This window comes from Rhinoderma darwinii, chromosome 3 (assembly GCF_050947455.1).
Source record: "Rhinoderma darwinii isolate aRhiDar2 chromosome 3, aRhiDar2.hap1, whole genome shotgun sequence".
Classification (NCBI taxonomy): Eukaryota; Metazoa; Chordata; class Amphibia; order Anura; family Rhinodermatidae; genus Rhinoderma; species Rhinoderma darwinii.
Genome location: NC_134689.1, coordinates 4,084,547 through 4,110,002, shown reverse-complemented (window position 1 = coordinate 4,110,002; position 25,456 = coordinate 4,084,547). Strand labels below are relative to the sequence as shown.

General features: G+C 41.2%; 1 protein-coding gene across 3 annotated transcripts in view; it reads right to left on the bottom strand.

Annotated features, from left to right (window-relative positions):
• The window catches only part of CACNA2D4 (calcium voltage-gated channel auxiliary subunit alpha2delta 4), a 163,690-nt gene extending 139,947 nt beyond the window's left edge, over positions 1 to 23,743 (bottom strand). For 2 of the 3 annotated variants that reach the window (XM_075855699.1, XM_075855701.1), the window contains exons 1-4: positions 23,494 to 23,743; positions 11,111 to 11,192; positions 1,555 to 1,671; positions 875 to 934 (exon numbers count right to left, since the gene is read on the bottom strand). In XM_075855699.1, coding sequence (XP_075711814.1) covers positions 875 to 934; positions 1,555 to 1,671; positions 11,111 to 11,192; positions 23,494 to 23,600 — 366 coding nt within the window. In that variant the 5' untranslated portion in view covers positions 23,601 to 23,743. The remainder of the gene's footprint in view (positions 1 to 874; positions 935 to 1,554; positions 1,672 to 11,110; positions 11,193 to 23,493) is intronic. The other variant, XM_075855700.1, reaches the window with a different exon arrangement.
• Positions 23,744 to 25,456: the final 1,713 nt, after the last annotated feature.

The following is a 25,456-nucleotide window of genomic DNA, read 5'->3' as shown; positions in this document are numbered from 1 at the left end:
CTTACAATCTGATTTTTATATTAAAAAGGGAAACAAAATTTTCCCTTTCTTGTGCACCGTAAATTCCTTTTTGATAGAGAGAGAACCCTCCCATCCCTCTAACTATGCATAGATCTGCTGTGAAGTGTTTAATCAGTGAGGCAGGAAGTAGCTAGCTTCTCCTCTTACTTGGGTTTTGCTTACAATCTGACCTGACCTATATAGTGAAAGAGAAACCAAATTGATCTTTTTTTTGGTGCACAGTAAATACTTTTTGATAGAATATAAGGAAGGGTTGCTCCCTGACCATCAAAACCACAACTTTCCTTCGGAGTACGGAAGTGATTGCCAACTATATGTCATTACCTACGCTTATTTAGTGTGGGAGGCGATGACTAGCCCGGCTGTTTCTGCAGCTATAGAGACATGAGTTAAGTTACATGCAGCTGATTGGTTGGATGCCATTCAGTTGCTGACTGTTGCTTGACGTCCTGCTGGAACTTCCTACTGGAAGAAAGCAAAGAGAGCTGCTTCATTCCCAGTCTGGACACAGAACTGTTCACAATGCTGCTGCATAGAGACCACACACACTCCGTAGTAGTCACATTGGTCACCAACTCTCTGTACAGTGACTTAAGTCATCCCTATTTATAGAGCTAAATGGTAGCTGCTGGGTGGTGGTCCCAGGGTGGTCTTGCATGAGCACCGGAGTCCTCTAATATCTACTGTAGACCCTGTTCTCCCTTCCAGATAGTGAAGCAGCAGGGCGTTTCTGCTGAGTAAAGAGGAGGGGGTAGGAGCTTTTGGATGACCAGGTGACAGAGAATTTAGTCTTATAGAGTGTTAATATGGCCGACAGGAAGTAACATCAGGCAAGATCCACTCCGATACTCACCACCAGGGATGAATTAAACTCGTGTTTCAAATCAGCTTCTTCTGCAGCCTCCACCAGTCCCTAGAGAGAAGTAAAAAGAGTGATTTTAAACATCTGTCAAATCAAATTCCTGACAGATACAATTTAGGATACCGCCAAGCACCACCGTCAGAGGGCAGAAAAGTATTCCTGTAATCTGAGGTCTAACCGGCAATCAGCAGAATTGTGACTATGCAGACACGGAGTCACCAGGGGATGCAGTGAGGTTTCAGCTCAAAATTCCAGAATTGTGAATGCAGCTCCGGATGTAACATAGTATAAAACATTCTGTAATTCAAGACTAGTGAAATTCTATTATTCTGATATCCAATAAAAATTTTTTTGAAGATTTCAATAGTTCAGTGCTGGTCTCTTAATGGAACGGCCTGATTATCCAGAACCTCGCAGCGACGTACGAGGAGGCTGCAGGCAGCAGAATACCAAAGCAGGACATCAATTGTAGTTAATATGGGGCTGTATCATTCCTGAAGGATTTCTACCCATCCTGATATCCGTCCTATAATCTAGAACATTTGATAATATGGCATCTGCAGGATCTCATCGGTGATACATTAATGACATTTTGCTTGACATGAGCAAGAGAGGAGAACGTGACCAGGATCTCCCTGGAGCTAGAGAGGAAAAAGTGTTTATATTATTACCTCTACAGCCTCCACCTTCCTCCGCAGCATGCTCTCCATCTCCTCCGAGAACTTCCGGACCAGTTCTATTCCGTCCACCTCCTCAATGCTCAGCGTGGGTTCTACATCCTTGTATTTCTGCCAGGAACAAGAGCAGAGCCATGAAACTACAACTCCTAGCGGAGTATTCCAGGAAGATTTCAGAATACTCCTACCTGTTTAAGTCCATATTTATTAGTATTATAGCAGTTATATATAGTCTTGTATGTAGGGGCAGTATTATAGTAGTTATATTCTTGTATATAGGAGCAGTATTATAATAGTTATAGTCTTGTATATAGGAGCAGTATTATAGTAGTTATATTCCTGTATATAGGAGCAGTATTATAGTAGTTATATTCCTGTATATAGGAGCAGTATTATAGTAGTTATATTCTTGTATATAGGAGACAGTATTATAGTAGTTATATTCTTGTATATAGGGGGCAGTATTATAGTAGTTATATTCTTGTATATAGGAGCAGTATTATAGTAGTTATATTCTTGTATATAGGGGCAGTATTATAGTAGTTATATTCTTGTATATAGGGGCAGTATTATAGTAATTATATTCTTGTATATAGGAGCAGTATTATAGTAGTTATATTCTTGTACATAGGGGCAGTATTATAGTAGTTATATTCTTGTATATAGGGGGCAGTATTACAGTAGTTATATTCTTGTATATAGGGAGCAGTATTATAGTAGTTATAGTCTTGTATATGGAGGCAGTATTATAGTAGTTATATTCTTGTGTATGGGGGCAGTATTATAGTAGTTATATTCTTGTATATAGGGGGCAGTATTATAGTAGTTATATTCTTGTATATAGGAGGCAGTATTATAGTAGTTATATTCTTGTATATGGGGGCAGTATTATAGTAGTTATATTCTTGTATATAGGGGGCAGTATTATAGTAATTATATTCTTGTATATAGGGGCAGTATTATAGTAGTTATATTCTTGTATATAGGAGGCAGTATTATAGTAGTTCTATTCTTGTATATAGAGGGCAGTATTATACTAGTTATATTCTTGTATATAGAGGCGGTATTATAGTAGTTATATTCCTGTATATAGGAGCAGTATTATAGTAGTTATATTCTTGTATATAGGGGGCAGCATTATAGTAGTTCTATTCTTGTATATAGGGGCAGTATTATAGTAGTTATATTCTTGTATATAGGGGGCAGTATTATAGTAGTTATATTCTTGTATATAGGGGGCAGTATTATAGTAGTTATATGCTTGTATATGGGGGCAGTATTATAGTAGTTATATTCCTGTATATAGGGGGCAGTATTATAGTAATTATATTCTTGTATATAGGGGCAGTATTATAGTAGTTATATTCTTGTATATAGGAGGCAGTATTATAGTAGTTCTATTCTTGTATATAGGAGCAGTATTATAGTAGTTATATTCTTGTATATAGGGGGCAGTATTATAGTAGTTATATTCTTGTATACAGGGGGCAATATTATAGTAGTTATATTCTTGTATATAGGGGCAGTATTATAGTAGTTATATTCTTATATATAGGAGCAGTATTATAGTAGTTATATTCTTGTATATAGGAGGCAGTATTATAGTAGTTATATTCTTGTATATAGGAGGCAGTATTATAGTAGTTATATTCTTGTATATGGAGGCAGTATTATAGTAGTTATATTCTTGTATATAGGGGGTAGTATTATAGTAGTTATATTCTTGTATATAGGAGCAGTATTATAGTAGTTATAGTCTTGTATATAGGGGCAGTATTATAGTAGTTATATTCTTGTATATAGGGGCAGTATTATAGTAGTTATATTCTTGTATATAAGGGGCAGTATTATAGTAGTTATATTCTTGTATATAGAGGGCAGTATTATAGTAGTTATATTCTTGTATATAGGGGCAGTATTATAGTAGTTATATTCTTGTATATAGGAGCAGTATTATAGTAGTTATATTCTTGTATATAGGGGCAGTATTATAGTAGTTATATTCTTGTATATAGGGGGCAGTATTATAGTAGTTATATTCTTGTATATAGGGGGCAGTATTATAGTAGCTATATTCTTGTATATAGGGAGCAGTATTATAATAGTTATATTCTTGTATATAGTGGCAGTATTATAGTAGTTATATTCTTGTATATAGGGGTCAGTATTATAGTCGTTATATTCTTGTATATAGGGGCAGTATTATAGTAGTTATATTCGGGGCAGTATTATAGTAGTTATATTCTTGTATATAGGGGGCAGTATTATAGTAGTTATATTCTTGTATATAGGGAGCAGTATTATAATAGTTATATTCTTGTATATAGTGGCAGTATTATAGTAGTTATATTCTTGTATATAGGGGGCAGGATTATAGTAGTTATATTCTTGTATATAGGAGCAGTATTATAGTAGTTATATTCTTGTATATAGGGGTCAGTATTATAGTAGTTATATTCTTGTATATAGGGGTCAGTATTATAGTAGTTATATTCTTGTATATAGGAGCAGTATTATAGTAGTTATATTCTTGTATATAGGGGTCAGTATTATAGTAGTTATATTCTTGTATATAGGGGCAGTGTTATAGTAGTTATATTCTTGTATATAGGGGGCAGTATTATAGTAGTTATATTCTTGTATATAGGAGCAGTTTTATAGTAGTTATATTCTTGTATATACGAGCAGTTTTATAGTAGTTATATTCGGGGCAGTATTATAGTAGGTATATTCTTGTATATAGGGGTCAGTATTATAGTAGTTATATTCTTGTATATAGGGGGCAGTATTATAGTAGTTATATTCTTGTATATAGGAGCAGTATTATAGTAGTTATATTCTTGTATATACGAGCAGTTTTATAGTAGTTATATTCTTGTATATAGGGGGCAGTATTATAGTAGTTATATTCTTGTATATAGGGGCAGTATTATAGTAGTTACATTCTTGTATATAGGGGTCAGTATTATAGTAGTTATATTCTTGTATATAGGGGCAGTGTTATAGTAGTTATATTCTTGTAATTGGGGCAGTATTATAGTAGTTATATTCCTGTATATAGGGGCAATATTATAGTAGTTATATACTTGTATATAGGGGCAATATTATAGTAGTTATATACTTGTATATAGGGGGCAGTATTATAGTAGTTATATTCTTGTATATAGGGTATAGTATTATAGTAGTTATATTCTTGTATATAGGAGCAGTATTATAGTAGTTATATTCTTGTATATAGGGGCAGTATTATAGTAGTTATATTCTTGTACATACGGGCAGTATTATAGTAGTTATATTCTTGTACATAGGGGCAGTATTATAGTAGTTATATTCTTGTACATACGGGCAGTATTATAGTAGTTATATTCTTGTACATAGGGGCAGTATTATAGTAGTTATATTCTTGTACATACGGGCAGTATTATAGTAGTTATATTCTTGTACATAGGGGCAGTATTATAGTAGTTATATTCTTGTATATAGGGGGCAGTATTATAGTAGTTATATTCTTGTATATAGGAGGCAGTATTATAGTAGTTATATTCTTGTATATAGGAGGCAGTATTATAGTAGTTATATTCTTGTATATAGGGGGCAGTACTATAGTAGTTATATTCTTGTATATAGGGGCAGTATTATAGTAGTTATATTCTTGTATATAGGGGCAGTATTATAGTAGTTATATTCTTGTATATAGGAGGCAGTATTATAGTAGTTATATTCTTGTATATAGGAAGCAGTATTATAGTAGTTATATTCTTGTAGACAGGGGCAGTATTATAGTAGTTCTATTCTTGTATATTGGGGGCAGTATTATAGTAGTTATATTCTTGTATATAGGGGGCAGTATTATAGTAGTTATATTCTTGTATATAGGGGGCAGTATTATAGTAGTTATATTCTTGTATATAGGAGCAGTATTATAGTAGTTATATTCTTGTATATAGGAGCAGTATTATAGTAGTTATATTCTTGTATATAGGAGCAGTATTATAGTAGTTATATTCTTGTATATAGGGGCAGTATTATAGTAGTTATATTCTTGTACATACGGGCAGTATTATAGTAGTTATATTCTTGTACATAGGGGCAGTATTATAGTAGTTATATTCTTGTACATACGGGCAGTATTATAGTAGTTATATTCTTGTACATAGGGGCAGTATTATAGTAGTTATATTCTTGTATATAGGGGGCAGTATTATAGTAGTTATATTCTTGTATATAGGGGCAGTATTATAGTAGTTATATTCTTGTACATACGGGCAGTATTATAGTAGTTATATTCTTGTACATAGGGGCAGTATTATAGTAGTTATATTCTTGTATATAGGGGGCAGTATTATAGTAGTTATATTCTTGTATATAGGAGGCAGTATTATAGTAGTTATATTCTTGTATATAGGAGGCAGTATTATAGTAGTTATATTCTTGTATATAGGGGGCAGTACTATAGTAGTTATATTCTTGTATATAGGGGCAGTATTATAGTAGTTATATTCTTGTATATAGGGAGCAGTATTATAGTAATATTCCTGTATATAGGGGCAGTATTAGGCCTGATTTACACGAGCGTGTGCGTTTTGCGCGCGCAAAAAACGCAGCGTTTTGCGCGCGCAAAAGGCACTTGACAGCTCCGTGTGTCATCCGTGTATGATGCGCGGCTGCGTGATTTTCGCGCAGCCGCCATCATAGAGATGAGGCTAGTCGACGTCAGTCACTGTCCATGGTGCTGAAAGAGTTAACTGATCGGCAGTAACTCTTTCAGCACCCTCGACAGTGCATTCCGATCACCATATCGAGTAACCTGTTTAAAAAAAAAAAAGAGGTTCGTACTTACCGAGAACTTCCCGGCCGTTGCCTTGGTGACGCGTCCTTGGTGACGCGTCCTTGGTGACGCGCCTCTCTTGACATCTGGCCCCACCTCCCTGGATGACGCCGCAGTCCATGTGACCGCTGCAGCCTGTGCTTGGCTTGTGATTGGCTGCAGCTGTCACTTGGACTGAATTGTCATCCCGGGAGGTCAGACTGGAGCAAGAAGGCGGGAGTTATCGGTAAGTCAGAACTTTTTTTTTTTTTTTTTACACGTTCACGTATATTGGAATCGGAAGTCACTGTCCAGGGTGCTGAACCAGTTTAACTCTTTCAGCACCCTGCACAGTGACTGTCTCCTGCCGGGTTCGGTCAAAACGAGTTCGGCCGAACACGGTAAAGTTCGGTTCGCTCATGTCTAAGACACTCCGTTCGGATGTTTGTAAACAGAAAAGCACGTGGTGCTTTTCTGTTTACATTCAGTTTGACAGCTCTTGCGCGAATCACGCAGTTCGCACGGTAGTGCTTCCGTGCGACCTTCGTGGTTTTCACGCACCCATTGACTTCAATGGGTGCGTGATGCGCGAAAAACACAGAATTTGTAGAACATGTCGTGAGTTTTTTTCAGCGCACTCACGCTGAGCAAAAACTCACGGACCGTCTGCATGCCCCCATAGACTTGTATAGGTCCGTGCGACCCGCGTGAAAAGCACGCGCGTCGCACGGACGTATATCACGTTCATGTAAATGAGGCCTTATAGTAGTTATATTCTTGTATATAGGGGGCTGTATTATAGTAGCTATATTCTTGTATATAGGAGGCAGTATTATAGTAGTTATATTCTTGTATATAGGGGCAGTATTATAGTAGTTATATTCTTGTATATAGGGGCAGTATTATAGTAGTTATATTCTTGTATATAGGGGCAGTATTATAGTAGTTATATTCTTGTATATAGGAGGCAGTATTATAGTAGTTATATTCTTGTATATAGGAAGCAGTATTATAGTAGTTATATTCTTGTATATAGGGGGCAGTATTATAGTAGTTCTATTCTTGTATATTGGGGGCAGTATTATAGTAGTTATATTCTTGTATATAGGGGGCAGTATTATAGTAGTTATATTCTTGTATATAGGGGGCAGTATTATAGTAGTTATATTCTTGTATATAGGAGCAGTATTATAGTAGTTATATTCTTGTATATAGGAGCAGTATTATAGTAGTTATATTCTTGTATATAGGAGCAGTATTATAGTAGTTATATTCTTGTATATAGGGGCAGTATTATAGTAGTTATATTCTTGTATATAGGGGGCAGTATTATAGTAGTTATATTCTTTCTACATAGGGGGCAGTATTATAGTAGTTATATTCTTGTATATAGGAGGCAGTATTATAGTAGTTATATTCTTGTATATAGGAGCAGTATTATAGTAGTTATATTCTTGTATATAGGGGCAGTATTATTGTAGTTATATTCTTGTATATAGGAGCAGTATTATAGTAGTTATAGTCTTGTATATAGGGGGCAGTATTATAGTAGTTATATTCTTGTATATAGGGGGCAGTATTATAGTAGTTCTATTCTTGTATATTGGGGGCAGTATTATAGTAGTTATATTCTTGTATATAGGGGGCAGTATTATAGTAGTTATATTCTTGTATATAGGGGGCAGTATTATAGTAGTTATATTCTTGTATATAGGAGCAGTATTATAGTAGTTATATTCTTGTATATAGGAGCAGTATTATAGTAGTTATATTCTTGTATATAGGAGCAGTATTATAGTAGTTATATTCTTGTATATAGGGGCAGTATTATAGTAGTTATATTCTTGTATATAGGGGGCAGTATTATAGTAGTTATATTCTTTCTACATAGGGGGCAGTATTATAGTAGTTATATTCTTGTATATAGGAGGCAGTATTATAGTAGTTATATTCTTGTATATAGGAGCAGTATTATAGTAGTTATATTCTTGTATATAGGGGCAGTATTATTGTAGTTATATTCTTGTATATAGGAGCAGTATTATAGTAGTTATAGTCTTGTATATAGGGGGCAGTAATATAGTAGTTATATTCTTGTATATGGAGGGCAGTATTATAGCAGTTATATTCTTGTATATAGGAGCAGTATTATAGTAGTTATTTTCTTGTATATAGGTGGCAGTATTATAGTAGTTATATTCTTGTATATAGGAGGCAGTATTATAGCAGTTATATTCTTGTATATAGGAGGCAGTATTATAGTAGTTATATTCTTGTATATAGGAGGCAGTATTATAGTAGTTATATTCTTGTATATAGGAGCAGTATTATAGTAGTTATATTCTTGTACATAGGGGGCAGTATTATAGTAGTAATATTCTTGTATATAGTGGGCAGTATTATAGTAGTTATATTCTTGTATATAGGGAGCAGTATTATAGTAATTATATTCTTGTATATAGGAGCAGTATTATAGTAGTTATTTTCTTGTATATAGGTGGCAGTATTATAGTAGTTATATTCTTGTATATAGGAGGCAGTATTATAGCAGTTATATTCTTGTATATAGGAGGCAGTATTATAGTAGTTATATTCTTGTATATAGGAGGCAGTATTATAGTAGTAACCCAATGTACAGGAATATATTATAATAATTGGTTGTGGTGAAGTAATAATATTCTACTTAGTTTGTCACAACTGGTAAATGGTCTTGAAATCGTGACAACCCCCTGTAAGGCAGAAGTGTGTTATAAACAGTCATTATCTCCACCTTGTACACATCTCAGCTGGGGCGACAATGAGCAATGGAGAAAGCTACACCCATAGCATAGAGGATATGGAATCTATGCTCCATCATGGGGCATGACGGAGGGGTTGGAGTTAATAGTAGCCCTTTAAATTTACAACAGTAGTTAATATTATTTTTTGTGATTACCCACAACCCCTTTAATTTCGGCGCCATCTTGGTGCAGATAGATATAATATGGAGGAAGGCTATACACAGCCGTGCAGTACACAGAAGCACAACTCCCATCATTAGTGAGGGCAGATTTCCTGCTCGTTGGATGGATCAGCAGAGGCTTATGGGAAAGCACTCGGCAGGACGCACGTGGAGATCACGGCCTGTCAGATTATGTGATCCACTAGTGACCTATTAATCCCCCGTAATAGAGATAACAGCACACACAACCCGCACCCCCCCCCCCCCCAGCGTATAGGACTATATATGAGAACAAATGATTAACCCTTTCATTGAAGACAGGCAGGATTTATCCCAAGCAGAGAGTAATAATCACAGGCGACATACACAGAGTAGGACGCATTAAGATTATGAATCCTCGAGTCGTCCTCATCTGTCAGGTTGTCACCAATTCTATTCATATGTTTTGTAGTCATATCAGTTTCTGGGAAAGCTGGGTAACGGCTAATACATCTGCCACTACCGCTCCACCAGTGTCATCCAGCTTTCTCGAAATCTGGAAATTCGCCTGATATATATTTCCCTGCTCTTTTTTTGCAGCGTAACTAAGTAGACATGCCATTCAGAGACTAGGAAATCAGGTTGAAAAAAAACCAAAAAACTTATGGGATCCTAATGGTGGTCATATAAGCTGTCACAGAGCTTTATCTATATTTTTGGAAAGCAGTGACACGACCTATACGGCCGCCATTACAGTTCTCACTAATTTTGTCACCCAGCTTTCCCAGAGTCCCGAAAGGCAAATTTGCCTAGCTTTGCAATCCCCTGCTCCCATTTTGCAGCATAACTACCAAGTAAGCGAGCTTAAAATCATATATGGTGGCCATATAAGTTCTCACTTTAGATCGGTTTCCGGGAAAGCTGGGTGACAACTAATATGGCGGTCATAACAGCTCCAATGAATATTGTTGCCCAACTTTGAAGGCATTCTGAATGGCTAATTTGTTTAGTTTTGCCATTATGCATTTTACTGAACTCCTAATGCTTGCGAGACTGGAGGCAATGCCATAGGTCGTCACCCAGCTTTCTTAGGAACAGAATGACTTAGCAGAGATGTCATGAAACAGCAGACGCTAATCCTCACGTATCGCGGGGAGAAGCATTCAGCATCTAATCACATACCGAGAAATCAGCAGCTGCAAATCTCGACTCCGCTATGAACACGCCAGCGCAGGATTTGTGTCTCCCCTCCCATGTGACCGTCTCCGGGTCACATATTTATATTATTAATCGCCCGTATTTTGCCCCCTGGCACACTATGACAATACTGCTGCTCATGGCACGTGTGTCACACTAATCCCAGCCCTGGTTCTTCTTAATCCGGCCTGGCTAGCTGTCCTCATAGAGGTCATATGACCCACTTAATACCGTGACACATGATCAGCGCCGTCCGGCGAATGTGGGGCACATCCCTGCGTTATACCCGGGTACAACGCTGGTCTCTGACGTGGGATGAAAACAAGTCACACCTTGGGGCGCAGATATCAAGTGTGTTGTAAGGACCCTATACAGAGAGAAAGGGAGACGTTCAATTGGGTGCAAACGATGTCACGTTTAACAAAATGGCGTACGCAAAATTTGCGCCGAATTGCAAATTCCTATTGATAAAATCTCCCACGTCTGCAAAAGGATTTGCAAGGAACTCGATCCCTCCACCGCTCACATGTAACGGCAGCGATATTGCGGACACATTTCATCCACGGCTTAATATATACGGTTATCGTGATTGGTATAATAGGAGGTGGCAGCCATACTTCACCTACCTTTTGTAAGAGGAGGGACCCAGAGTATTTGGCGACGACTGCATACATTTCACTGCCAAACACTTCCGCCCAAAGCTTCACCCTAAGTACGAAGGAGAAGAGATCGTTAATGACGCGGCCCGACACCCCCAACCCTTCGAGGAAGGAAAATAGAAAGCAAATATTAAAAGAGGCTCCGACGTCAGTATAAATAAAGTTTATTGACGAGAGCAGTGGATGTGCTGACATACTAGGCCTCAGTTGTCAGGTGACCCTGTTGCCCATAGCAACTGTTAAGAATTCAATGTAGTTTAGAAAATTACAGCTGATTAGAAAACAATGGGGTCTAAGGCAGAGGAGGAGAGCCCGAGGGGCCCCAACTATTTGTCTGTATGGGGCCCAGATACTACGGATAGCAGGCCTAGGGAGCTGTACAACCCGGGCACTACTATAAAGGCTCCGAGCCAGCGTACTGAACACACTGCTTGCCATCCTATATATATGCCAAATGCATATCTGTTTCTGGGAAAGCTGGGTGACTGCCCACCCCCCCCCCCCCCCCCCCCACCCCAGGAATAGAGCTCCTGTTCTCTTGTCACACATGATAGTATTAAGGCCCTTTCACGGGCAAACGAGCGTTCATCGGCTGTTTGTATCATTTATGTAGCCGAAAGTATTATCGTTGTCAGCAGCAGGTCTTGGTGTGTAAAAAGGGAGACGCGCCACCGACATGATAGAAATGTATGGAGACGAGCGATCGTAGTAACAATCACTCGTCCGCATACATAGCTCTTTGTGAAGGGAGCAAACGAGCGCCGATCAACAAGCTGTCTCGTTAATCGGCGCTCGTTGGGCCGTGTATTAAGACCCTTAGGGCTCATTCAGATGAGCGTATACGACAGTGTGACGACCGTTTCAACGCAGCGTGTGAAGGAGCCGCAAAGTGATAGGACATGTCCTATATTCTTGCGTTTCACTTATCTCCCTATGGACTCTAGTCTATAAGGGATCCGTGATAACGCATGAAACTGCTGTTTTTCACATCCGAGGTTGCCCACGCTCGTCTGAATGTAGCCTTAGATACACCAGTTAAGCAGGCAGTATCACGCATGATAAGATTAGATACAGTGGCTCAGCATACAGTACCACACGTTATTAGATACAGCAGGTAGTATCACACATAAGATTAGATACTAGGGTTGTCACGATACCAGAATTTGGACTTCGATACCGATACTTCGTGTAATATTGCGATTCTCGATACCAAAACGATACTTTGCCAACAATAACAAAAAAGTCCTTCCATTTTCGGATGTGAGGCGCAATTAATTTTGAACCTCCATGTGCCTCACATTAATAGTAATTAACCCCATCATGTACCACAGTCATAATGGACAACATTGGGTTAACGTGTGAGCTCCATGATGGGGTTAATTAATAGTAATGTGAGGCGCATGGAGGTTCAAAAATCATCATCATCATCGCACCTCACATCAATGATAAGTGACCCCATCATTTCCCTCACATAATGTTAACCCCTGAGGGACATTTAGAGCCAATTTTGGCCTCGAGGACGCAACAATTTTCCTCATTATCTCCTCTTCGCATCCCGCGCTCTTAACTTTTGAATTTATTGCTCGATGTTGCTGGATGTTCTACGTCGGACGAGTTGTACTGAATGAAGGTTCTGCATTTACATCATCGTTTAATTTATATGTACATTTTTATTTTGGTAAAAATGCAGGGGAAAAAAAAACCGCATCATTTTTCCTTTTCTGCTTTTACAGCATCCACGGATCATCCCGAATGACGGCATCAATATGTGCAGGTGATTACGGTCATAGAGAAGGTGAAACGTTGTAGTGGATGCCGGATGAATAAACCCAAGTTTTTTTTTGAGTGCTGCTTCGTTCTCTCTTTTTTGGATATATAATATTTGATGTATAGAGACCTCTATTTAAATAATGTTTATTTATTGTAAAAAAACAAATAAAAAAATATTCGCATTTGTGTATATTTTTTTACTGATTTTTTTTTCTTTAACATTACTTTTTTTTAACTTTAATGTACTGGCATATATCCATTTGCTTATGCCCCATGCAAACGACCGTATTTTCATCCATCCGTGAATACGGATCCGTCGTCATCTGCAACTTATCTGCAAATACAGTCCAAAGTGCATCCGTAAATACGGATCCGCAAAAAGAAGAAAACCTACAAATTATGTGCAATATCTGCAAACCTGGGGTCGCCTAGCAACGCTTCTGTGATTACGTACGGCTACACATCCGTAGCCGTCCGTAATTACTGAAGAGCACACAGACTTCTGTGGGGAGTCCGGGCCGTAATTACGGACAAGAGTAGGACATGTTCTATATTTTACGGATCATTTCCACGGAATGGTCACCCATCCGTAAAAAAACTGAAAGGTGTCCGTAGCCCATAGAAATTAATGGGTCCACAATCACGGATGAAAAATACGGGTCGTGTGCATGGGGCCTTATAGTACACAGGCAGTTGATACCCAAGTATGCCCTAACAGGAAATATGGTCAGACCGCCCTGGGGTCCTTCAACGGACCCTGGGCTGTCTGCCCATATAAGGTATGTCCCTCGATTACGTCACAGGGTCACCCCTTCTCATTTTCCCTTTGAATGCCGCAGTCAGCTTTGATCACAGCAGTCAAGGGTATCAGAACAGATCAACGGGCCTGCGGCTGTTTATTACAGCCACAGCCCCGATCCCGCTGACACACTTGCTGTGCTCATGCGATCAGCATGATGTGATCAGCATGATGTGATTCGGTCGGCGCTGCACTAATGATCTGAAGGTACTTTGCAGCACGCGTGCCATGTTCTCTGTCTTCAGGGCCGGCGCCGTAGCTCATTAGTGCAGACCTATGAGATACGTGCAGGATAGATAAATCTAGAATTGCCTCTCTTACTATCGCTCTTCGGTCCTGCTAGCCAAGTGTGTCAGTCTTTACTGTAGTTCTGACACGCAGCTATGGGGGTTATCTGCATGCTCCAGACTTCTCCTGCCTTCCATTACTGGAACAGGAAGTAGCTGTCTGACTACTTCCTGTCAATCATGTAAGCTGTAATGTGACTTTTTTTTTCTGTCACCTGTTCTCTCACAGGCGCCTCCCTCTCTCAGCTCTCCCTGGTAGTCAATCACAGTAAACCTTACCATTTCTTACACTATCCAGAGTGATGCTCTGATAAGTTCTCATTTATAGCCTATAAAGTTATACTGAAAAACAAGAAACGCTGGGAAGTGTAGTACAAGCGAGGCGTCAGCAATAGAGAGGAAGTAGCTAGCTTCTCCTCCTACTTCGCTTTCAGTATAAATCAATCTAGATGCAGCCTGGGACATAACTGTGTGACCGGGTGGGACCTGGGATTTATACAGACAGATGGAGCAGTTTTATTGTCCTCCCTGAGACACAGACCCGGTTTGAGTCTTCAGAAATACACTGGAATTGTCCTAATACTACGGTCAAGGATCTCTCCCGATTCACCGCGGCGCTTCATCTGCCCGGCGGGATACTTGTTGGCTTGTCCAGAGCTGTAGCGCCCTTTCGGCAAGGCTCGGATGCAGAATTGAAGCTCGGCCGGGGATGACGTCAGACGCTCGAGATCTTACAAGGGAACCGCTCCTGAAGTTCTTTGCTTGATTCTCTGCCCTGGTTTCCCTGTGTTTGACCCGACTGTCTTGACTCTGCTTGATCCGATAATCCGTGTACCGACCTCTGGCCTGACCACGCGCTTAATACCCGTTTCTGGAAGGGACGTTGCCTACTTGTTACCGACCCGATTGGGGACTATGCTGGGAACCGCGACCTGGGAATCCTACCAGCAAAGTCCATATCTTTTTGCGAGGACTAAGGGTGAAGATTGGGGATTCCTTAGACTTCGTACCCTGGGTTCGCCTGGGCCAACTCAATAACGGTCTCTCTTCCTTGCCCGCTGTCTAACCGCGCCTGCGCTGGAGAGCAGCTCCATTTCTGACAAGTTCCCCGGTATCGCTCAAGTCTATTTTCGCTACGCTACTTTGCATCACCACTCCTGAGCGGTCACCCAAGTTCCCGAATACACGAACGGGGACCCTGCAGCCATAAATGGTCAAACTGCACTTACGCTAAGGCTATGTTCACACGCTAAAGTAAAAACGGCTGTAAAATATGGAGCGGTATTCAAGGGAAAACAGCCTCTGGTTTTCAGCCGATTTAAAGCATCAAACGTTTTTGGGAGCCGTTTTTCTATTGACAATGAAAAACGGCTCAAAAAACAACATGCACCTTTTACGGCACTTTTTCAAACAGCCGCATAAAAAAAATGCTCCGTCTGAACGAAACGACTTTTTTCCCCATTGAAATCAATGGGCGGGTGTTTTGAGGCGTTCAGCTTCCGTTTTTTGCAGGCGTTTACACCCCCCCAAAAAACAGCTGGAAACACAGCGTGTGAACATACCCTTCAAAAGGGAAATCTGCCATAGAGTGAATGTCCTAATATGTCCAGAATTCTGCGCTGATTAATTCTATAAACATATCTTTATAGGACTCCGAGCTCCAAAGTCCCTGCAAAGACAAAATTGGGTCATGTAATTCTGTCTGCCAGCAGCCACCACTAGGGGGAGCTCACTGAATACTTTGGTATTTGTGCATTCAATATGAAGTGAGTGCCCCCTAGTGGAGGCTGCATGCAGACAGAATTTTATCATTTAAAGGGTTATTGTATTTCAGACATTTATGGCTCATCAATTACACATTTGTTCTGTGATTAGAAGGTAAAGTCTACGTTGTTTTATCTTAGACGCAGCTTAACACTTGTCCATGAAACACCTTCCCCACAAATCTCTAGACTAGGGACCCCCGCAGCGTCCATGAAGTGAGCGTCCTCAGCTGTTTCCGTACATCCCACAGAGTTGGCGTGGTGAACACGACCATCACTCAATACACCTCCGCCTCGCCATGAATGTGCTAGTGGGGGGACATTTATCAGATATTCGATGAAGTACCCCTTTAAGAAATTAATCAGCACAGAATGCCGAACACGATGCAGAACCATAGAACGGGGGGCTCCAAGCCAATGGACCCTCATCAATGCCATCCTATATAAATACCTCTTAATCCCTGTACAATGAACAGTTTTCCAACTTTTTACTATTTTTAAGATCTCTGCTTGCTGTGAGCGTATTAGATCATTTTTGTCTACTTCAGAGACAAAAATCCCTTCTAACCTAGTCCTGCTTCCACAGCTGAGCGCTTCAGAGCAATCGATCGTTGGTGAGCTAAACACACCAGCAGTAAAAATCTCTCGCCCGTCATACCTACATTGTAACAAGCCCATCAGCCGTGTGAGCAGGGCTCGTTTAGAAGGGGTATCCTCTACAGACCTAATAATTCTCACAGCTGAATGTTTGTTACAATATGTCTAGTCAATACTCTGTGAGCGAAACAATCTGGACTCAAGACAGATACATTTTACCTGCACTGATACATTGTAACCAACTATCAGGACAGGAGAGAGATTTGTGTTGCCATGTGTTTACCTCACAGAGGATTGTCTAGACTGGATACAAGTGTAACAAACCCTCAGCTATGACGTGTTCGGTCAGGACTGGTTGTAAACAAAAATATTTCCATTCACTGACAGCAAGCAGACATCTTAAACGTATGGAGAACTTGAAACACCAGGTATATTAGAAAGTCGCCGGACTTTACATAAGACATCAGACCAGCGCTGCAGCCCCTTTATTGTGGGGATCAGGGGGGGGGGTCCGGCTCACAGACCACCAGCGCTAATTTTGCGACAGGCGATTGTTGTCTCTTTTCTCGATGATCCTCCCCCTGCACAGAAGTAAATAAATTTATTTTAGAAATAAAAGCGCTTTAAACAATAATTGTGCTGCAGAGGAATAACAGAGCGTGGTGTTGCGGGCGCGATGCTCTGCAGCTATAGGTTGATTCTCAGCAGCGCTGCACGTGTTGCTATGCGCTCCCCGTACGTGTAAGCGAGCTGCATCTCCCCGTATGTCCCCAACGTGTGAGTGAGCGCCAAATGTCCCAGTTGGGATTGTCTCTCTCGCTCACACACCTCCCGACTCCCCGCACACAGAGCTGAGAACTCGCAGGATGTAGGCAGTAAACAGCCGGTTCTCCCTCCGAAGCTGCCAAATTATGTTTTTATACTCAGAGACATATAAAAAAAATCCTGTCACACTGAAAAACAACTTAAGGAAACGTCACGTACGGGAGAGCTCATAGGACGGCAGAGAGGGGGTTAACAATGAGCCAGGTATCCCCCACTTTAACCCCAAAATTGCTGGAATTAAATGTAAATGTTCTACAACCATAAAAGGGCACGGTTGTGAGACTACATCACCCAGCATGCCTTGACAGCTGGGAGTTATAGTTCCACAATAGCTGGAAAGCTGCCGATCGTAGACATCTCCGTAGAAGACGACAAACATCCATTTATTGCAGACGCTGAAGCTTTCATTTTACAATATTATAAGCAATTATAGGGTTAAACGCAAGCAGTAAGTGGGAGTTGTGTCCCCCCCCCCGTCCCCCCCCCATTAGCAGATTGGCACATGTTAACGCTTTACTGAACCTATAAAATTAAAGGGTTATAAGGAAAGGGGAGAGCATTATAGAGCGTGGATATGGGAAAATTGTGGATTTGGGCGGCTGATATCAGTCACACATATGATGTAATGTCTCTGGAGGATATAATAGTACTGGAGTGATATAAGAGGAGAGGCTGATATCAGTCACACATATGATGTAATGTCTCTGGAGGATATAATAGTGCTGGAGTGATATAAGAGGAGCGGCTGATATCGGTCACACATATGATGTAATGTCTCTGGAGGATATAATAGTGCTGGAGTGATATAAGAGGAGCAGCTGATATCAGTCACATATGATGTAATGTCTCTGGAGGATATAATAGTGCTGGAGTGATATAAGAGGAGCGGCTGATATCAGTCACATATGATGTAATGTCTCTGGAGGATATAATAGTACTGGAGTGATATAAGAGGAGCGGCTGATATCAGTCACACATATGATGTAATGTCTCTGGAGGATATAATAGTGCTGGAGTGTTATAAGGAGCGGCTGATATCAGTCACACATATGATGTAATGTCTCTGGAGGATATAATAGTACTGGAGTGATATAAGAGGAGCGGCTGATATCAGTCACATATGATGTAATGTCTCTGGAGGATATAATAGTACTGGAGTGATATAAGAGGAGCGGCTGATATCAGTCACACATATGATGTAATGTCTCTGGAGGATATAATAGTACTGGAGTGATATAAGAGGAGCGGCTGATATCAGTCACATATATGATGTAATGTCTCTGGAGGATATAATAGTGCTGGAGTGTTATAAGGAGCGGCTGATATCAGTCACACATATGATGTAATGTCTCTGGAGGATATAATAGTGCTGGAGTGATATAAGAGGAGCGGCTGATATCAGTCACATATGATGTAATGTCTCTGGAGGATATAATAGTACTGGAGTGATATAAGAGGAGCGGCTGATATCAGTCACATATGATGTAATGTCTCTGGAGGATATAATAGTGCTGGAGTGATATAAGAGGAGCGGCTGATATCAGTCACACATATGATGTAATGTCTCTGGAGGATATAATAGTGCTGGAGTGATATAAGAGGAGAGGCTGATATCAGTCACATATATGATGTAATGTCTCTGGAGGATATAATAGTACTGGAGTGATATAAGAGGAGCGGCTGATATCAGTCACACATATGATGTAATGTCTCTGGAGGATATAATAGTACTGGAGTGATATAAGAGGAGCAGCTGATATCAGTCACACATATGATGTAATGTCTCTGGAGGATATAATAGTACTGGAGTGATATAAGAGGAGCGGCTGATATCAGTCACATATATGATGGAATGTCTCTGGAGGATATAATAGTGCTGGAGTGTTATAAGAGGAGCGGCTGATATCAGTCACACATATGATGTAATGTCTCTGGAGGATATAATAGTGCTGGAGTGTTATAAGAGGAGCGGCTGATATCAGTCACACATATGATGTAATGTCTCTGGAGGATATAATAGTGCTGGAGTGTTATAAGGAGCGGCTGATATCAGTCACACATATGATGTAATGTCTCTGGAGGATATAATAGTGCTGGAGTGTTATAAGGAGCGGCTGATATCAGTCACACATATGATGTAATGTCTCTGGAGGATATAATAGTGCTGGAGTGATATAAGAGGAGCGGCTGATATCAGTCACATATGATGTAATGTCTCTGGAGGATATAATAGTACTGGAGTGATATAAGAGGAGCGGCTGATATCAGTCACACATATGATGTAATGTCTCTGGAGGATATAATAGTGCTGGAGTGATATAAGAGGAGCGGCTGATATCAGTCACATATGATGTAATGTCTCTGGAGGATATAATAGTACTGGAGTGATATAAGAGGAGCGGCTGATATCAGTCACACATATGATGTAATGTCTGGAGGATATAATAGTACTGGAGTGATATAAGAGGAGCCGCTGATATCAGTCACACATATGATGTAATGTCTCTGGAGGATATAATAGTGCTGGAGTGTTATAAGAGGAGCGGCTGATATCAGTCACATATGATGTAATGTCTCTGGAGGATATAATAGTACTGGAGTGATATAAGAGGAGCGGCTGATATCAGTCACATATGATGTAATGTCTCTGGAGGATATAATAGTACTGGAGTGTTATAAGAGGAGCAGCTGATATCAGTCACACATATGATGTAATGTCTCTGGAGGATATAATAGTGCTGGAGTGATATAAGAGGAGCGGCTGATATCAGTCACACATATGATGTAATGTCTCTGGAGGATATAATAGTACTGGAGTGATATAAGAGGAGCGGCTGATATCAGTCACATATATGATGTAATGTCTCTGGAGGATATAATAGTGCTGGAGTGTTATAAGAGGAGCGGCTGATATCAGTCACACATATGATGTAATGTCTCTGGAGGATATAATAGTACTGGAGTGTTATAAGAGGAGCGGCTGATATCAGTCACATATGATGTAATGTCTCTGGAGGATATAATAGTGCTGGAGTGATATAAGAGGAGCGGCTGATATCAGTCACATATGATGTAATGTCTCTGGAGGATATAATAGTGCTGGAGTGATATAAGAGGAGCGGCTGATATCAGTCACATATGATGTAATGTCTCTGGAGGATATAATAGTGCTGGAGTGATATAAGAGGAGCGGCTGATATCAGTCACACATATGATGTAATGTCTCTGGAGGATATAATAGTACTGGAGTGATATAAGAGGAGCGGCTGATATCAGTCACACATATGATGTCAATCAGTCTGCAGTCCTAGTAACGAGTACTGGTGAGGACTGTGGGCAGGTAGTGGGCATACAGGTGGCTATGTAATACAGCAGATGGTGGCACAGTGTAGATGTAGGTGTTGCAGTAGGGGGAGGGAAGGTAGGTAAAGAGGCAAAAAGAAATTATTGTAAAGTCAGTGATGGGGTGCAGAGATGCCAGTTTGCAGTGTTAGGGCTGGCGCATGTTGGCACCACTGGGAACTTTTTGGGATTGTATGAGATTAGCAGGAAAAGTCTGATTATTTTCCCAGAATAGCGCCGCTCCTGTCCATGGGCCGTCTCTGATATTCACTTGAATGGGGAAAAGCTGCAATACCAGACATAACCAGGGACAAGAGTGGCGCTGTTCCTGGAGATAAAAGACAGATCTTTTCTTCTTAGCTCACACAAACCCCTTTAGGCCCTGGCACACACTGCTGTCTGGTACCAGCCCTGTAAGGAGTCTCTAAGATAGAAAGGCTCAGGCTGGCATGACGTCCAATAAGAACCTCAGCTCGCTGCCCCCATATACAGAATACCCCCTGGGACTATTGCCCACCTTAACAGTCCCCTTGCCATTCAAGTTCAATGCCAGGGGTACAGATGAGGAAACCAGAACGACATGTGGAGACAGATAATAGACGTCGCAGTGACACCCGGGGGCCCTAGAATCAGAGGGGCCCAGAGACCCCACATAGGTACTGTAAAAGGCTCCGTATTAAGCCCTTATATAGCTCCTATAGAGGTGCAGGGGCCTCACTGGGCACCTCGGAATTTAAAATCACATGGATTAGACGGAAAAATATAAATAAATTGATGATCGTTGGATCGGACGCCATATTACGGAGGTGTAAGGAAGCGTTGCGTCTCTCAAGCGGCACCTGACGGGGCATAGTACGGTGTCACACGGAGTCCCGGCACACGGCGTAGTCAATAAGGCCTAAGAATGCAGGACACCGATGCAGTGAGAGCTATAATCCATAGGGAGGCGCTGGAGCGGATACCTCAGGGGGCAAAGACGCGGTTTCTAAAATCTTTACGCCGGCGTATAACAGCAAGAAGTACAAAGTAAGAGACGATTGGATCCTCATGGGTAGATGAACTACAACTCCCAGAATAAACTGCCGGGCACAAGATGCTGGGACTTGTAGTTCTACCCTATCTAGAGTTACATTTCCTCAAGGAGTAACTGGGCACAAAATATGGTCAAAGGTGAAGGAAAGAGCAAGAGGGGTAAAAGTGGGAGAGTAGAGAGGGCAGGTGAGTAATAAGGGAGGGCATGGTGGGCAGATGGAACGCTGGCAGAGGGCGATCAGTATGTGAAGAGTATGGGCAACAAGTCAGAAGAAGGGGGTAACAGGCAGGGACAGGGGCATTTACACGTAATGGGGCAGGTGGGTACAGAATATAGATATCAGGGTAAGGAAGGTAACGAAGAGAAAGCGAAGACATAAGTGAGAAGGCAGACCGAGATACGGGGGGCAGGAGGGCAGGCAGAACGAGATACAAGGGGGCGGAGGGCAGACAGAGATACATGGGGCAGGAGGGCAGGCAGACCGAGATACAAGGGGCAAGAGGGCAGGCAGAGATACAGGGGGCAGACAGAGATACATGGGGCAGGAGGGCAGGCAGACCGAGATACATGGGGCAGGAGGGCAGGCAGACCGAGATACATGGGGCAGGAGGGCAGGCAGAGATACTGGGGGCAGGAGGGCAGGCAGACAGAGATACTGGGGGCAGGAGGGCAGGCAGACCGAGATACATGGGGCAGGAGGGCAGGCAGACCGAGATACAAGGGGCAGGCAGGCAGAAAGATATACATGGGGCAGGCAGGCAGAGAGAGATACAAGGGGCAGGAGGGCAGGCAGAGATACATGGGGCAGGAGGGCAGGCAGAGATACATGGGGCAGGAGGGCAGGCAGAGATACATGGGGCAGGAGGGCAGGCAGAGATACATGGGGCAGGAGGGCAGGCAGAGATACATGGGGCAGGCAGAGATACATGGGGCAGGAGGGCAGGCAGAGATACATGGGGCAGGCAGAGATACATGGAGCAGGCAGAGATACATGGGGCAGGCGGGCAGACAGTGATACATGGGGCAGGCGGGCAGACAGTGATACATGGGGCAGGCGGGCAGACAGTGATACATGGGGCAGGCGGGCAGACAGAGATACATGGGGCAGGCGGGCAGACAGAGATACATGGGGCAGGAGGGCAGGCAGAGATACATGGGGCAGGAGGGCAGGCAGAGATACATGGGGCAGCAGGGCAGACAGAGATACATGGGGCAGGAGGGCAGACAGAGATACATGGGGCAGGAGGGCAGACAGAGATACATGGGGCAGGTGGGTAGACAAATACAAGGGGCAGGAGGGCAGGCAGAGATACATGGGGCAGGAGGGCAGACAGTGATACATGGGGCAGGAGGGCAGACAGTGATACATGGGGCAGGAGGGCAGACAGAAATACATGGGGCAGGTGGGTAGACAAATACAAGGGGCAGGAGTGCAGGCAGAGATACATGTGGCAGACAGTGATACATGGGGCAGGAGGGCAGACAGTGATACATGGGGCAGGAGGGCAGACAGTGATACATGGGGCAGGAGGGCAGGCAGAGATACATGGGGCAGGAGGGCAGACAGAGATACATGGGGCAGGAGGGCAGACAGTGATACATGGGGCAGGAGGGCAGACAGTGATACATGGGGCAGGAGGGGAATTTGCAAAGTTATAAAAACAAAAAGGCTAGAGGTGTAGGGGCAACAGTCTATATCTGGGGCAGATAAGAGGTTATTTGGCAGAGTGGCAGGGGCTGGTTGGTAGTAAGAGATCTGTAGTTGGCACATTATAGGGTATGGGGAACATAGATGAAAGTATATATATATATATATATATATATATATATATATATATATAGGGCAGATAATTGGCAGGGGCACCTGAGTAGGGGATATACGGAGGCAATTACAATAATCAGCTTTAATAATATAGAAGAGCGTGTGAGCTCACGTGTCCGGGGAGATCCCAGTCCTCCTGTTGTGGTCGGGTCGGGGCCCCGCACATCCATTAAGAAAGATCCAGAGGAGCAGCGCCCGGCTGTGACTCCCCCACATCATGCCCCCCGGGGGTTCAGGCCATGAGTGGGCAGCAGAGACCCGCTGACAACTTCTCTTCTTCCCTCTCCGGCTGTGTCTCGTCTCTGATCTCAGATAATCTGCACGATCCGATCCACGGATTACAGCCGACCAATAGCCGGCGATCACCGCCCCCTGTGCTGCTGCCGGCCCCTCATCTGCCTAATGGAATCTGCACACACTGTTCCGGTACACAAGGGGTGCATGTCACCAGTATCGCGATATATAAAGTCAGCAATTTATAACAAGCCAGACACGTGTAATAAAGGATATAATTACAATCAGTAAAGCAGACGTGGGTCCTGAGCAACTATCACTCTCATCATCATCATCATCAATCATCATCATCATAAAACGTGACTGTACCCTAGGAATCCCACTCCGGAGGATGTAACAAGGAATAAAAAACTACTATTTACCACTGATAACTGTTCCTATATACAAGAATATAACTACTATAATACTGCCCCTATATACAAGAATATAACTACTATAATACTGCCCCTATATACAAGAATATAACTACTATAATACTGCCCCATATCTACAAGAATATAACTACTATAATACTGCCCCTATATACAAGAATATAACTACTATAATACTGCTCCTATATACAAGAATATAACTACTATAATACTGCCCCCTATATACAAGAATATAACTACTATAATACTGCCCCCTATATACAAGAATATAACTACTATAATACTGCCCCCTATATACAAGACTATAACTACTATAATACTGCCCCCTATATACAAGAATATAACTACTATAATACTGCCCCTATATACAAGAATATAACTACTATAATACTGCCCCCTATCTACAAGAATATAACTACTATAATACTGCCCCTATATACAAGAATATAACTACTATAATACTGCCCCCTATATACAGGAATATAACTACTATAATACTGCCCCTATATACAAGAATATAACTACTATAATACTGCCCCTATATACAAGAATATAACTACTATAATACTGCCCCCTATATACAAGAATATAACTACTATAATACTGCCCCCTATATACAAGAATATAACTACTATAATACTGCTCCTATATACAAGAGTAGAACTACTATAATACTGCCCCTATATACAAGAATATAACTACTATAATACTGCCTCTATATACAAGAATATAACTACTATAATACTGCTCCTATATACAAGAATATAACTACTATAATACTGCTCCTATATACAAGAATATACCAACTATAATACTGCCCCCTATATACAGGAATATAAGTACTATAATACTGCCCCTATATACAAGAATATAACTACTATAATACTGCTCCTATATACAAGAATATAACTACTATAATACTACCCCTATATACAAGAATATAACTACTATAATACTGCCCCCTATATACAAGAATATAACTACTATAATACTGCCCCTATATACAAGAATATAACTACTATAATACTGCCCCCTATCTACAAGAATATAACTACTATAATACTGCCCCCTATATACAAGAATATAACTACTATAATACTGCTCCTATATACAAGAGTAGAACTACTATAATACTGCCCCTATATACAAGAATATAACTACTATAATACTGCCTCTATATACAAGAATATAACTACTATAATACTGCTCCTATATACAAGAATATAACTACTATAATACTGCTCCTATATACAAGAATATACCAACTATAATACTGCCCCCTATATACAGGAATATAACTACTATAATACTGCCCCTATATACAAGAATATAACTACTATAATACTGCTCCTATATACAAGAATATAACTACTATAATACTACCCCTTTATACAAGAATATAACTACTAT